This window comes from Hermetia illucens, chromosome 3 (genome assembly GCF_905115235.1).
Source record: "Hermetia illucens chromosome 3, iHerIll2.2.curated.20191125, whole genome shotgun sequence".
Lineage (NCBI taxonomy): Eukaryota > Metazoa > Arthropoda > Insecta > Diptera > Stratiomyidae > Hermetia > Hermetia illucens.
Genome location: NC_051851.1, coordinates 89,722,417 through 89,735,651, shown reverse-complemented (window position 1 = coordinate 89,735,651; position 13,235 = coordinate 89,722,417). Strand labels below are relative to the sequence as shown.

The window sequence follows — 13,235 nt, the reverse complement described above, 5'->3', positions numbered from 1 at the left end:
TTTATATCTGCATACACACATTGATTGTCAAGGCAATGGCTGGTGTAGTTGACTGTCTTTGTTGAGTACTCTTATGTAAATCAGTCATAAGCACGACCCCAATTAAAATGTCTAATGAAAGTCTATCAGCGCAGCATTTGCAAAGCGAATGTCGTTTTGATATTAATGGGATTTGAAATGCGATCGGATTTTTTTATGTTAAGCCTATTTGACGGGTTAATATTCTATTCTTGTATCAGCGAAGTATCTTAAAATTATATATAAAAATATTTTATTTTATTTTATTCGAAAGAAACACTTCAAACGTAAAATCTGTTCAGGCGCGTAAGGTTACTCTGGTATGAAAGGTGATTCCATAAATAGAAGCACGTTATATCTTCGATTCTAGATTAATGCACTGCCGAACAAGTGAAACAGGAGCTTTATTTTGATCAAATTTGTTATCTGTTATTATAATAGATGTACTTGCTTATGTGCTTCATTATCTTGACAATAAATCTAATTTAGTATGTGGGACTATGTAGACTATATATGCTGTGTTCTGATATCAGCCGATTATTCCGAGCTGTTGTTTGTGAACTGCGAAGGCAACACCAAAATTATACCTTAAATATTCAAAAACCAGGGCAACGCAGCTTCCTAGTGCGGGTTAGCTTCAGCCCAGTCAAGCGTCACTTTGGAATAATAATAATAATCGTTGGCACAACAATCCATATTGGATCAGGGCCTTGAAGTGTGTTAGAGCACTTCATTCAAGACCGTAACGGTACACTACAGTAGACTGTAGGATACAATGTGGTCAGCATTGCGCTCGCCCGAGATTATTACCCTGATTTGACTCAGGTACTCATTCACAGCTGAGTCGACTGGTATCCGACGTCAAATCACGATACAAATCCCTCTGCCACCAGCGAGATTTGAACCGCGACCTTCTGTACGACAGCCTTGTGCTCTAACCACTCAGCTATCCGGACACTTGTCACTTTGGAATGCCTTCGCTAAATTGCCATTCCCAAGTCTAACAAATTAAGTTGATTCAGTGAAACATGTAAAATTTCACAAGTAAATGTCAGCATAAAAGCGATATTTCTAATAGTTTTACACCTAGATATGTTAAGATGGGAATTTTTTAAGGTTGCATTTCAAGGCGTTTATCATCAGTGCCAATTTATGTTTATGTGTTAGACCAATCTAAACAACCTTGAAAAATATCAGTAAGGTCCAGAAAAGTCATTGTGAGTAAGACGGAGAACGTTTGTAGAGAAGTAAACTACAATAGAAATTCAGTCAAGAATATGATAAAATCTTATCTCGATAGAATTTTGCCATCGTTTCTGTTCAATGGAAGTTTTCTGTCGATAAGAGCAACTATTGCCACTGGAAATTTCAAATGAAAAGATGGCAGGCTGGTCTGAAAGATGAAGTATAGTGTACGAGCCAAGCGTAAAAAGTATTTGGGCAGACTTAAAATAAAACCTTTTTTGAATAGTTGCACAATATAAATTATTTTCTGATGTAGTTACTATCTTTTTCGATGCAGCCGCGGTGAGGCTCCCCCCACTTACTTCTCTACCTCCTAGTCCATCGAAAACCTTTCTAAACCCATGTGTACCTTCAGGAGAATAAATTTTAATTTGAAGGCCCCTGACCAGTGGAACGCGGTAAGATTGTTCAGATCGTCCTAATCGACTGAATCCGGCGTAGGCCGTATGGGGTCTAGTATTGTCGTGCAGCAGACAGGCCCCCTTTGTCAAGAGTTGGAGTTTAGAGGTAGTGGAAAAACATATGTAGACAGTTTTTTACACAAGATGAACAACATTTTTATATCCCAAGCATCCAGCTTCCGGTATTTCGGCTTGTTTGATCTAATTGTTGTGAGTTGTCATACAGAACATGTTGAGACATAACTTGTGCCGACATTTATTAAAATTCGTTAGGCTTCCAAAATTTTCAGAAAATTTAATTTTTATCTTAATTTTGTTAAGAAATTCCTAAGCTAAATATAATTATTTTTGTAAGTGTTGGATTTTATTTGAAATTACTTTGTAGTAAAAACTATTTAAAATAAGCCACAAATTAGTGATCATTTTAAAGAAAATCGAAGTTACCACTGCTGCATAAAGATGTTGTGGAAATAGCACTTGCGCTTTTAATAAAGGATGAAGAAGTTATGTGACAACAACAGACCTAATGAGAATCAAAATTGGCTCAACTGCAATGACTTGTTTGGAGAAAATTAATGAGTGTTGTATTACGCAAATAAGCAGAAGGGAAAACAAGCAATAACAAGTCGGGAAACCGGAAGCTGGACGCTTCAGGTACGAAAGGTTTTGTGTATTTCTTGGTATGTAGCACGTAACATATGTCATATTATGTGAGAATACCCACTGTCGGATGATATTGACATTCATAGTCTTCAATTTGCAAAGAAGCGACGAATTTACATATTATAACTATGTTAGTAATAGTGCGATCCCCATAATGACAGGTGGCAGGGCCTAAATGCTGCTCGACATACCAAACTTTTCCTGCCAGAACCCAACATACGTACTGCAAAGTTTATCCTGTCGAAAAGCAGGAGGACCTGCAGGTGTATTGTCGGCATTCTGACAGGCCATAATTCACTAGCTGGGCATATGTTCAGAATAGGAATTACCGAAGATGATACGTGTCCCTCCTGTAATGAGGAAGCGGAATCCACGGAGCATTTCCTATGTGAATGCCGCCCCGCCTATGGACGCATCAGGCATCAGATCTTTGGTGCCGATGTTCTCCAATTGCGACGGGTAGCATCAGATCCACTAACGGAAATCCTGCGATACGTTAACGAATCCAGAATATTCCGTTCGACGGGGGTGGCGAGTACAATGGGCAAACACGGCCTGAGTGCTCAGAAGCTGTAGCTTCTCCCCCACCATACACACACACAATAGTGCGATTTCTACCAAACATGCTCTATGTTATACCCTATATTTTTGCGAAATTTTGTGGTGCTAGCATGAACTTAAGGGCGTTTTGTAGCCAATTACTAAAAATTATAGTAATATACTGTTATTAACTTTATTTGTACAGATATCAATATGACAGGTATTTCGGAGCCCAGACACCATATAGTGGCAGCCTTCTGATTTTTTTCAGATTTTTCGGTTGGGTAGTTTCTGAGAATGGCCCCCTTAGAGGAATGATCACGTTCAACCACCCGCACTCCCCACCTTTCCAACAAATGGCAAAATTTGAAAAGTACTAACCGAGACCTTTAATTTGATACCCCACATGGCTACATTTGATGAAAAAAGAATGTACACCCCCCCCCCCTCTTTTGCATGTATTGGGACCCCCTTTAATCTCGCTGTAAAAGGATGAAACTCACTTTATGCGTGAGCGTTCACAGTTCCCACCTTTCTACCAAATTTGGTGGCAATCGCTATAACTGCCTCCGAAAAACATGCGAGTGACAGACAGACGAAGAGACAGACAGTAAACCGATTTTAATAAGGTTTTGTGTTTACACTTCTTTTAGAATCTACTCGAGTAATTTTTACAGACGAAAAAATTGTATCCGCCACCAATAAATCTCTAAAAGTTCAATGAATGCCCCCTCACCCTTTATATATGCAGGCATTGTCCCAAAAGGGTCGTAAGGTCGCGATTTAAATCTAGTGAGATGACAATGGGATCAAATCCGCTATACCTGAGTCAAATCAGTGTAATAATCACGGGCGAGCGCAATCCTGACCACATTGTCTTCTACAGGGTACTGTAGCCCTGTACTGTACCGTTACGATAATGAATGAAGTGATTTAACACTGTTCAAGGGCCAGATTCAAAATATTTATATGACTATAAAATATAAAAACAAGTCAAACACTATAATCTCGGCACTTCAGGTATGAAAGATTTTGTGTATTTTTTATATAAGAATATTTGAAGGGATATTGATCACATTTGTACCTAGCTTGTAATGGATATGTATATATTATGTCAGGCTATTCACTTAGCGTCTTAGATTGCAATCAATTTTTACAAAAAGACCTCTATTATCACTTTGTCGGCAATAGTGTGATTCCCACGAAACTTGTTAGGATAAAATTAAGTACAGTAACATACTATTATTGAATTTATTCAAACAGATATTTTCATGGAGGGTATTTTGAGGGCTAGACTGCAGCTATACGATTTCTCAGCTGAGTAGTTTCCAAAAACGGGTCCATCAAGAAATTATCATTTTTCCTTCCTATGATAATATTGATCGAGGTATACCGAAAAAGTAATCCTTGATTTGGGAGCTCCAGCAGAACTGGCGAGCCTTAACAGAGTGACAGATACGTTCGAGATAAACATCGCAACTGTCCAGTCTGTACTGAAATAGGTTATACGTAAGTTGCCTGTGGAAACAAAAGGCGTGCTTCCGATCCTGCCAAATCCTTGCATATGTGGACGATATAAAATTCTTGGCGCGATTCTTCACATCAGCAAAGGAGATTTGTATGAACCTCGATAAAACAGCGAACGAAGTTGGTCTGCGATTTAATGAGAGAGAAAAAGAAGAAGAGAAAGAATTCAGCTCGCAAAGAGAGCCTTCTACTTAGTTCTCTTGATTTAAAAGCCAGCCATATCTAGGAAAGCAGAACTCCGAGTATACAAAACGATAATTAGACATGTACTAATGCTATGGACGTAAAACTAGCGCCCTAACATAAAGTTTGGAAAAATTGGTCAATACCTTCGAGGGGAGGATCCTTAGGAGAATAATAGGAGCCCAATGCGGAATCAGATACAACCATGATTGTATCAAATAATTGATAATTAAGTCTTCAAAATAACGAAACTTTTGAAAGTGCAATTTCAACGTATGTATTGGTAGGTATTCCAAAAAATTATTCGAAATATTCGAAGACAGAACAGAAGAATGGGGACCGTTGAGAAAACCCCGAAAGCGCTGAGTAGATTCTATTAACGAAGACGGAGCATTACTGCTCGAATTACGCAATTGGAAGACGCGATCGATGGTTCGAGTTGGTGGAAGGACGTCCTGAAGAGAAAGGCTCAAAATGGGATGCTTTGATTCAGCATTATTATTTTATTTATTTATTTTCAAATCTCTTACATCTAACCTGCAGTGCGAAGTTAATCTTTCGACGACTTGTAAGTTGACTGTTTTCCTCTTCATTCTATCATACATCTAAATTTTTCTCCAAGTGTGGTTCTCACTGTGTCCGTGGCATTGCCCCCTGAACCTTTTAATCTGTTAATTACCGCGGCGAGTCTTATTAACTTTGAAGTGCAATTATCTGAAACTGTGTTTAATAGTAAACACAGGGGTTAATATTAAACATTTTTTTTTCAAGTAATTTAAGTAGTTTAGTTTATTAAGTATAAAAGAACTGTATAATCGCAATTATTTTTAGTAGCTTTGTACTGATGAAGGGGGTAAGTTTGGAGTAAGCTACTGGTCTCCCAATTTTAAGCTGGACTACAAATAGCAGACAATATCTAATCTCTCAGATACTTTAGTTAATGGGGCTTTCTATCATATGATAACGCAGAGGTTGGTTAAATAAATTTGCAGCAGGCCTTTTACTGGGTGGCAAATATGCGGGATTGTCGTTATATCTTTCTGGCGCAAAAGACATTTAATTGATTCAACGAAATCGGTAGGATTGGAGCCCTTCTACTAGCTAGCATCTTTCGCGGTGAAACATCCGAAAGACCAATAGCCTCTGTCCGGATATCAAATTTGTTAGAAACAATAATTCTGAGAAAATTTTGTCCCCACGAATTACCTGCAGTCATCTTACCATACTAGGTTGGTGATAAGAGGAGAAACGTCATAGTTACCTCGTTGTAGATACCCAATGATTCACTTTGCCCTTCGCTGATGCAAAAACTAAGCGGTCTAGTAAGGTTTGTGGAATCAAGTGGTTTTGAATTCTTAGTAGATATTGCTGGGGAAGTAGTAAATGAAATCCCAGGAGAGAGGCTATATGATTTTATCGCTTAGGGTGTACTTCAGCCGGTATCGGGCAAAGGAGAAGTAAATTAATTGGCATAACAATTCGTACTGATTAGAGACTGGCGAATGCTGCACGAAGTCTCACTATCAACACCATTGCCGAAAATGCATAAATTAACTTGGGAAAATCTGTAAGGCGGAGGCGTTGAGTACAATGTAGCACTTTAGCTGTAGATTTGTCAGAAGCTAAGCCTCTCCCCACCATATACACGCTATAGCTTTTTACTGTTCTCTAAATGTTATGGATGCTTTACTATTTTTTATAACTTCCTGCTTCTTTATAGATGTCTAATATAATTAATATACTCCCATTCTCATTGACTTTTTTTCTCCAGACTCCGGAATTGATTCTAGCGGAAAATTTTAGCTATAAACACATTTAAGACATCAACGACAGAGCACTTTAGGAATCATCACACATCATTTATTTCGCCACTACATAGTTGCAGCATGACCACCCTTGGGGCGATTTGACTGCATCTGCCTCTTTAGTCCTCTGATGAATCAGGAAAATTTGCGGTGCAGGTGTGTTGTGCTCTTTTTTTACTTAACAAGAATGCGACTGAAACTGGTGCAAACATGTATAGTTTACAGGGAGTATACCCTAGATAAAACTTATTTTTGCAAATGTTTGCGAGTTGAAGCAGGGGGTTATGACCATAAGAGCTCAATCCCATTCCGATTTTCCTGATGTGCCAAGTGGTATCAAGTCATTTTTGAATCATGACAACTCTCCTGTGCAGTTTTGCCAGTTTTTGCCCTCAACGAAAACTATTGCCATTTTTTGTTTGAATATTTAATTTGAAAAATAGAAGCCACTATGTAAAAGTTAATTTTTTTTAAGAAAAATTAATGCCAAACCTTTTCTCCTTGTATATAAGCTTACACCTTTCCTCTTCGTTTTTCATTTTGTAAGTAAAGAATACAGTCAAACTTGTGAACGAAACCTTGTTCAACTTCCACTCAAAGCGGATACAATACAACAGAATATTACGTAGATGCTTCAGATATTAAATTAAGCGCGAGTTGCTCTCTTATGATAGCCCGCGGAAACCAATTTCAACCTGGTATGCTGTTGGAGTCCAATCTAAAGAGTGTTTGACTGCAAGTCGTCTGACAACGGCAGGACACAACAAAGGACCACTGCCTTGCCAGCACTTATCATTTTTCGTGGTGAGCGTCGCTATTAATGCTGCCATTTTCCCATTTACCACACATAAAGTACCATCAAACAAGGATGTATTTTAGACATCATTCTCACAAAGTTTGTTGATGGCTTTCATCCTTTTCAACACAAGACCACAGCATCGCCTCTGCACATCACGCTCCCTTCCTGCGTGTCTGTGTCTTTTTCGCTTTTGTTACCGCCATAAAGATTGACAATATTAAATGTGTTCTTGGACGTAATTTATTGCACATCTCTCTCTGTGTCAGTTTTGTTTTACGTCCTTTTTATACACTTTTTATGGGAAATGTCACAGCAACTAGTAATAGTTGTCGGCGCCATAAAAGAGCATTTCTCCGGAGGAAGCTTTTTGCCGATTATTACAAATATTACGCTCCATATTATGCTCTTGCTGCTTTAACACGAGATCCTTCAAAAGGTCGAATACTCTATCACGACGAAGGCCACACTTGCTATGTTTTACGAATTTTAAGCTTTCCACTGACGCGTGATGTGCATTCGGATCAAAACAAATATTATTCGAAACGCCTGGCACCTTTAAAAGATAAATAGCTGGAAAATTGAATTCGGGTTAGGCTGCTGCCGTATATAATCAATTACGTAGGAAACATGGTGAAAAAGTCACGGTTGAGCAACGCACATATAAATCCGGAAAATCCGGCCAATTACGAAAAATGCACGGAATCATCTCGAATAGAGTCCGGTAGTGGGACGGTCAATCTGATTGAAGGCCCACCCAAACCGTTGCAAACCAGGTTTTCAATTTATTGAGGCGGAATCGTCAAGGTGCTGACGCTACCCGAATTATCGATACTTTTAAGAGGAACCGCATGGACTTAATTTTATCAAAACTGTAATATCGTCTTTCACACAAATTTTTAACAACATATCGCTCAAGTAGTTAATATTCTGTGACTAATGAGAAATTGACCCTTACAAACTCAAAGTCAAAATAATTATTTAGAGTCCGCCAATTTGACGCATGATCAAGGTATCGGATTTCAGCCCTACAAATGAAACATAACCGCCTACGTAAAAAAGTAAATAGTTTCCTGAATCGAGCAAGCTGGAAGCTGTAGGGGCGAGGAAAGGTAACAAGGCTCGAATATCAAATAAATTTGAGGCGGATAAGCCCTGGGAATAAGTTTCTTCTGTTTTGCTGCAAACTACACAAACCGTTTGCTGGAATATTGCCTGCTCCAATTATATCTAAGACTAGTTGAGCTCCCTCCGGGGCTTATCATCTAAACAGAAAACGACTATTCCAAAATCCTTCTCTGCCGTGCCCATTGCCTTAATAGGGTCGGCAGAGTAAATTATTTGATTACCTCATTCTCTTTCTGACTTCCTGGGGTTCAGGTGGCTTAGGCCGTTGCTTGCAAACGACTACCACGCCGGCCACTATAATTGACGTTACGATTACGGCAGCGCCGGCTATTACAGCTGCCAGAATGACCATCGTTGATTGTTTCTCATTGCTCTGATGCGTTGTTTCAGCTGGTGTCGGGTCCTCCGATAAAATGGTTTCATCTAATAAAAACAGAGAAAAGAGAAGGATACATTTCATGAGAACGTTTTAGAATTAGAAGTTTTGCCTTCAGAGCGCTGACGAAGGAACCAACCAAGCATAGGTGGATGGAGGCTCCTTCGGACAACTACCGGAACGACATGACAGGAACCCATTTATAAACGTCTGTGTTAAAGTGTAGAAAACATAAAAGGACAGTATATATATTGTCCTTTGTAATGAAGTGGGTTCCTGCGATGCGTTCTTTTGACTCCGCTCTATGAATACGTTTATTATACTTTAATATAGTAGACGGACACTCTCAATAAATTCGGCGAATTCAAAAGCGAGTTAAATTAAAATATTTTCACAAGGATAAAAGGATTTTATTTGCCTCGCAAAATAGCTTCGTTTGTGTGTGTACTGTCGAAAATAGTATAATCCAAAGATTGTCAATGGATGATGTAAAATGGGAGAAAGCAATGATAAAGGAAGCGAACATCGAATAGATACTAGTTTGAGTGAATACGAAAATTGCCATTAGAATGCTAAATGAATCCTCTATTTTAAAGCGTGGCTTTTATAATAACTGTACACAAGATAAACCAAGTTGCAGGTCAGAGGTTCGAATAGGTCTCAGGGCGAAAGTGTGGATTAGTATCCACGATGGAGCCCCAAAAACTGAGGAACGCCTGCTGAACTAACTTCAAAAACTCCACGACCAAACCATGTTTCCACCCCACGATTGCTGGGAATTCTTTCTTAACGAAAAACCGCCAAAAGAGCAGAATGAAAGCGAGCTCCCTTTACCTGCGTAGTTTGCGGGGGAAGAGATTCACAAAAAAATAACTCAACCATCGCCACTTCTAAGCCTTGATTAATGCTAAAATATATAGGAACCCACGTAGATTCGAATCATTATCTCATTGACAGAGCAACGAAAAATGCAGAACATTATAATTGGTACGATCACAAACATATATGGTTCCAGTCGCCAAAAAGTAGGAATGATTGTAAGCCAGCAATGGAACGGAAGAATGCTATATACCGGACAATGCAGAATTTTCAAAGAACTCGGGCACACTAGCCTGAGAGAACCGGCATTTCTATGAACTCGTACAAGGACAACCACATCAGGCTCAGGTAAAACACCAAGTCATCATCATCAACGGCGCAACAACCGGAACTCCAAACATCCCGGTTTTGCTAAGAACGCAAGTTTCCGAGGAATACATGAGGACTGGCAATATCACTGTCTGTAAGAGTAGAGTACAGTAAGAGCTTTGACCCTATGGTGAGACGTTTCGAGCGGAACAGTGTTTGTAAGTTGAAATAGGCTCTGTTGGCTGACAACAACCGTGCGCGGATTTCATCATCGTAGCTGTTATCGGTTGTGATTTTCGACCCTAGATAGGAGAAATTGTCAACGGTCTCAAAGTTGCATTCTCCTATCCTTATTCTTCTTCCTGTTTGACCAGTGCAGTTTGATGCTGTTGGTTGATTCGTCTTCGGTGCTGACGTTGCCACCATATATTTTGTCTTGCCTTCATTCATGTGCAGCCCAAGATCTCGCGCCAATTACCGCCTGCTCGATCTGGATGAAGGCAGTTTGTACGTCTCGGGTCGTTCTTCCCAAGATGTCGATATCGTCAGCATAGGCAAGTAGTTGGGTGGACTTGAAGAGGATCGTACCTCTTGCATTTACCTCAGCATCACGAATCACTTTCTCGAGGGCCAGGTTAAAGAGAACGCATGATAGGGTATCCCCTTGTCGTAGACCGTTGTTGATGTCGAATGGTGTTAAGAGTGATCCTGCTGCTTTTATCTGGCCTCGCACATTGGTCAGGGTCAGCCTAGTCAGTCTTATTAATTTCGTCGGGATACCGAATTCTCTCATGGCCGTGAACAGTTTTACCCTGACTATGCTATCATAGGCGGCTTTAAATCGATGAACAGATGGTCCAACTGTTGTCCATATTCCAACAGTTTTTCCATCGCTTGCCGCACAGAGAAAATCTGATCTGTTGCTGATTTGACTGGAGTGAAGCCTCTTTTATATCGGCCAATGATGTTGTGAGCGTATGGGGCTATCCGGCCTAGCAAGATAGTGGAGAATATCTTATAGATGGTACTCAGCAACGTGATACCTCTATAATTGCTGCACTGTGTGATATCTCCCTTTTTATGTATGAGACAGATTATGCCTCGTTGTCAATCGTCAGGCATTGATTCGTTGTCCCATACCTTGAGCACAAGTTGGTGAACCACTTGGTGTAACTGGTCGCCTCCATATTTAACTAATTCGGCTGTAATTCCATCGGCTCCTAGCGACTTATGCTTTTTTAGCCGATGAATTGCACGCACTGTTTCTCCTAAACTTGGAGGTGGCAGTATTTGTCCGTCGTCTTCAGTTGGCGGGACCTCCAACTCGCCGATGTTCTGGTTGTTCAGTAGCTCATCAAAGGACTCAACCCATCGCTCTAATATGCCCATTCTGTCGGAAATCAGATTTCCTTCTTTTTCTGGGCAGGATGAGCATCGAGGTGTATAAGGCTTCATCCTGCTGACTTGTTGGTAAAACTTCCGCGCCTGGTGCGGTTGCTTCCTGTACTTTTCTAGTTCACAGACTTGTTGTTGGTTCTCCTAGGCTTCCTTTTTCCGTCTGTGAAGTCGCTTCTCCACTCGACGGAGTTCGTGATAAGTCTCTGCGCGTGCCCGCGTTCTTTGAGAATGCAACATTACTCGGTATGCGGCATTCTTCCGTTCCGTTGCTAGCTTACATTCATCATCAAACCAGCCGTTCCGACTCCTTTTGCGGCTGGGGCCAAGTATGCTTGTGGCCGTATCCATGATAACGTTCTTCAGGTGATTGTGAAGATCATTTGTTGATGCTTCATCTCCAGGTCCTCTGTTGACTGCGGTTATTGCGGCATCCATTTCCCTCTTATAGGTGTCGCGGAGGGTTGTGTTGTGGATGGCTTCAGTGTTCACTCTCACCTGATTGTCAGAGGGGATTCTAGGTGGTATTGTTATTCGAACTCGGAGCACCATGCCAACGAGATAGTGATCCGAGTCTATATTGGCCCCCCTATATGTTCTGACATTCATCAAGGCTGAGAGGTGGCGGCGTTCGATCAACACGTGGTCAATCTGGTTGAAAGTGACCCCATCTGGAGATGCCCACGTATGTTTGTGGACCGCTTTCCGCGCAAACCAGGTACTTCCAACAACCATTTCGTTTGACCCTGCTAATTGAATAATCCGCAGTCCGTTATTATTTGTTTTTTCGTGTAAGCTATGGGAGCCAACGTATCGCCTGAATACGGGCTCCTTCCCTACTTGGCTGTTAAAATCCCCAAGTATGATTTTGATATCATATCTGGGACAGGCTTCGAGGGTTCGTTCTACTGCCTCGTAGAAGGTATCCTTCTCCGACTCTGCAGTCTCCTCTGTCACACACCAAGTCAGCCAAATATATATATTGGGGTAAAGAGTGAAGTTAGATTGGAGATTCCGCCAACTGAAGACGACGAGCAAATACAGGCATCACGAAGCATCTAGAATCGAATAGAATAGAAAGTCACAATTAATAATAGCTACATACGACGAAATGCGTGTTCTCGACCGCCTACTCAGCCTATTTCAGTATACAAAAACTGTTCCGCTCGAAACGTCTCATCGTTGAGTAAAAAGTTGTTACATAAAAAGACAATACTCTTGCTAGTCGTCATGTATTCCTCGGAAACTATTTTTAGCAAGAATTCTTGTACGCGATCGAGGGATGAATGTCGTGTAGAATTTTCGGCCCCTTACAGAAAGGTGGATTTCGGTTTGCCGATAAAAACCGTCTGGTCACGGATAAAATCACGCTCATAAGGCCGCTTAGGAGAGCGAACGATCTGGCCCAGTTAGTCTATGAAAACAACACGTTTTGTAGAAAAAGAATACATGGTCGACCCTCCTTCAGATGGAGCAGTGACATAGGCCAGGAACCGGTACAGACGCGGCTGTCAGGGGTTTCTTTCTAAGGCGAGCTTAACCAAAAACCGGTTGTTGTACCGTTGATGGCGATGAGTTATAACTGTACATAAACAGCTCTAAGGTAAACCAAAATCCACACCCGAGACACACTGAGAGCCTGAATTCTCATTATCGATAATGGCATTCACCTTATAAAAGGCTTTGCTAATGCTTGTAGTATAGACCAGATAGAATGGGATATTTATACAAATAAATCCTCGAACATGACCATGACTCAATATAGATTGTGACATTTTGCATAATACGATGTCGCTATGATAATAGTTATTAGTTTCTCCCTCATGCGTATAACATTCGAGATGCACTCCTTGTTGATGCTGACGAAAGCCGTCTCGAAACTGATGAAGAGTTGATCGAGCTGGGATTTAAACTCAGCAAGATGCAGAACGAAAATTAGCATATTCTCGATTGACCAAGGTTTACAAGTGTTCCTTAATACGTTCCCGGGTAATTTAGGTTATTATCTTTGCAACAGCAGGATATGCGCC

The 13,235-nt window shown here is 40.6% G+C and overlaps 1 protein-coding gene across 3 annotated transcripts in view; it reads right to left on the bottom strand.

Annotated features, from left to right (window-relative positions):
* The window catches only part of LOC119652334 (hemicentin-1), a 447,036-nt gene that overhangs the window by 15,507 nt on the left and 418,294 nt on the right, over positions 1–13,235 (bottom strand). For all 3 annotated transcript variants that reach the window (XM_038056346.1, XM_038056348.1, XM_038056347.1), the window contains one exon: positions 8,528–8,729. In XM_038056346.1, coding sequence (XP_037912274.1) covers positions 8,528–8,729 — 202 coding nt within the window. The remainder of the gene's footprint in view (positions 1–8,527; positions 8,730–13,235) is intronic.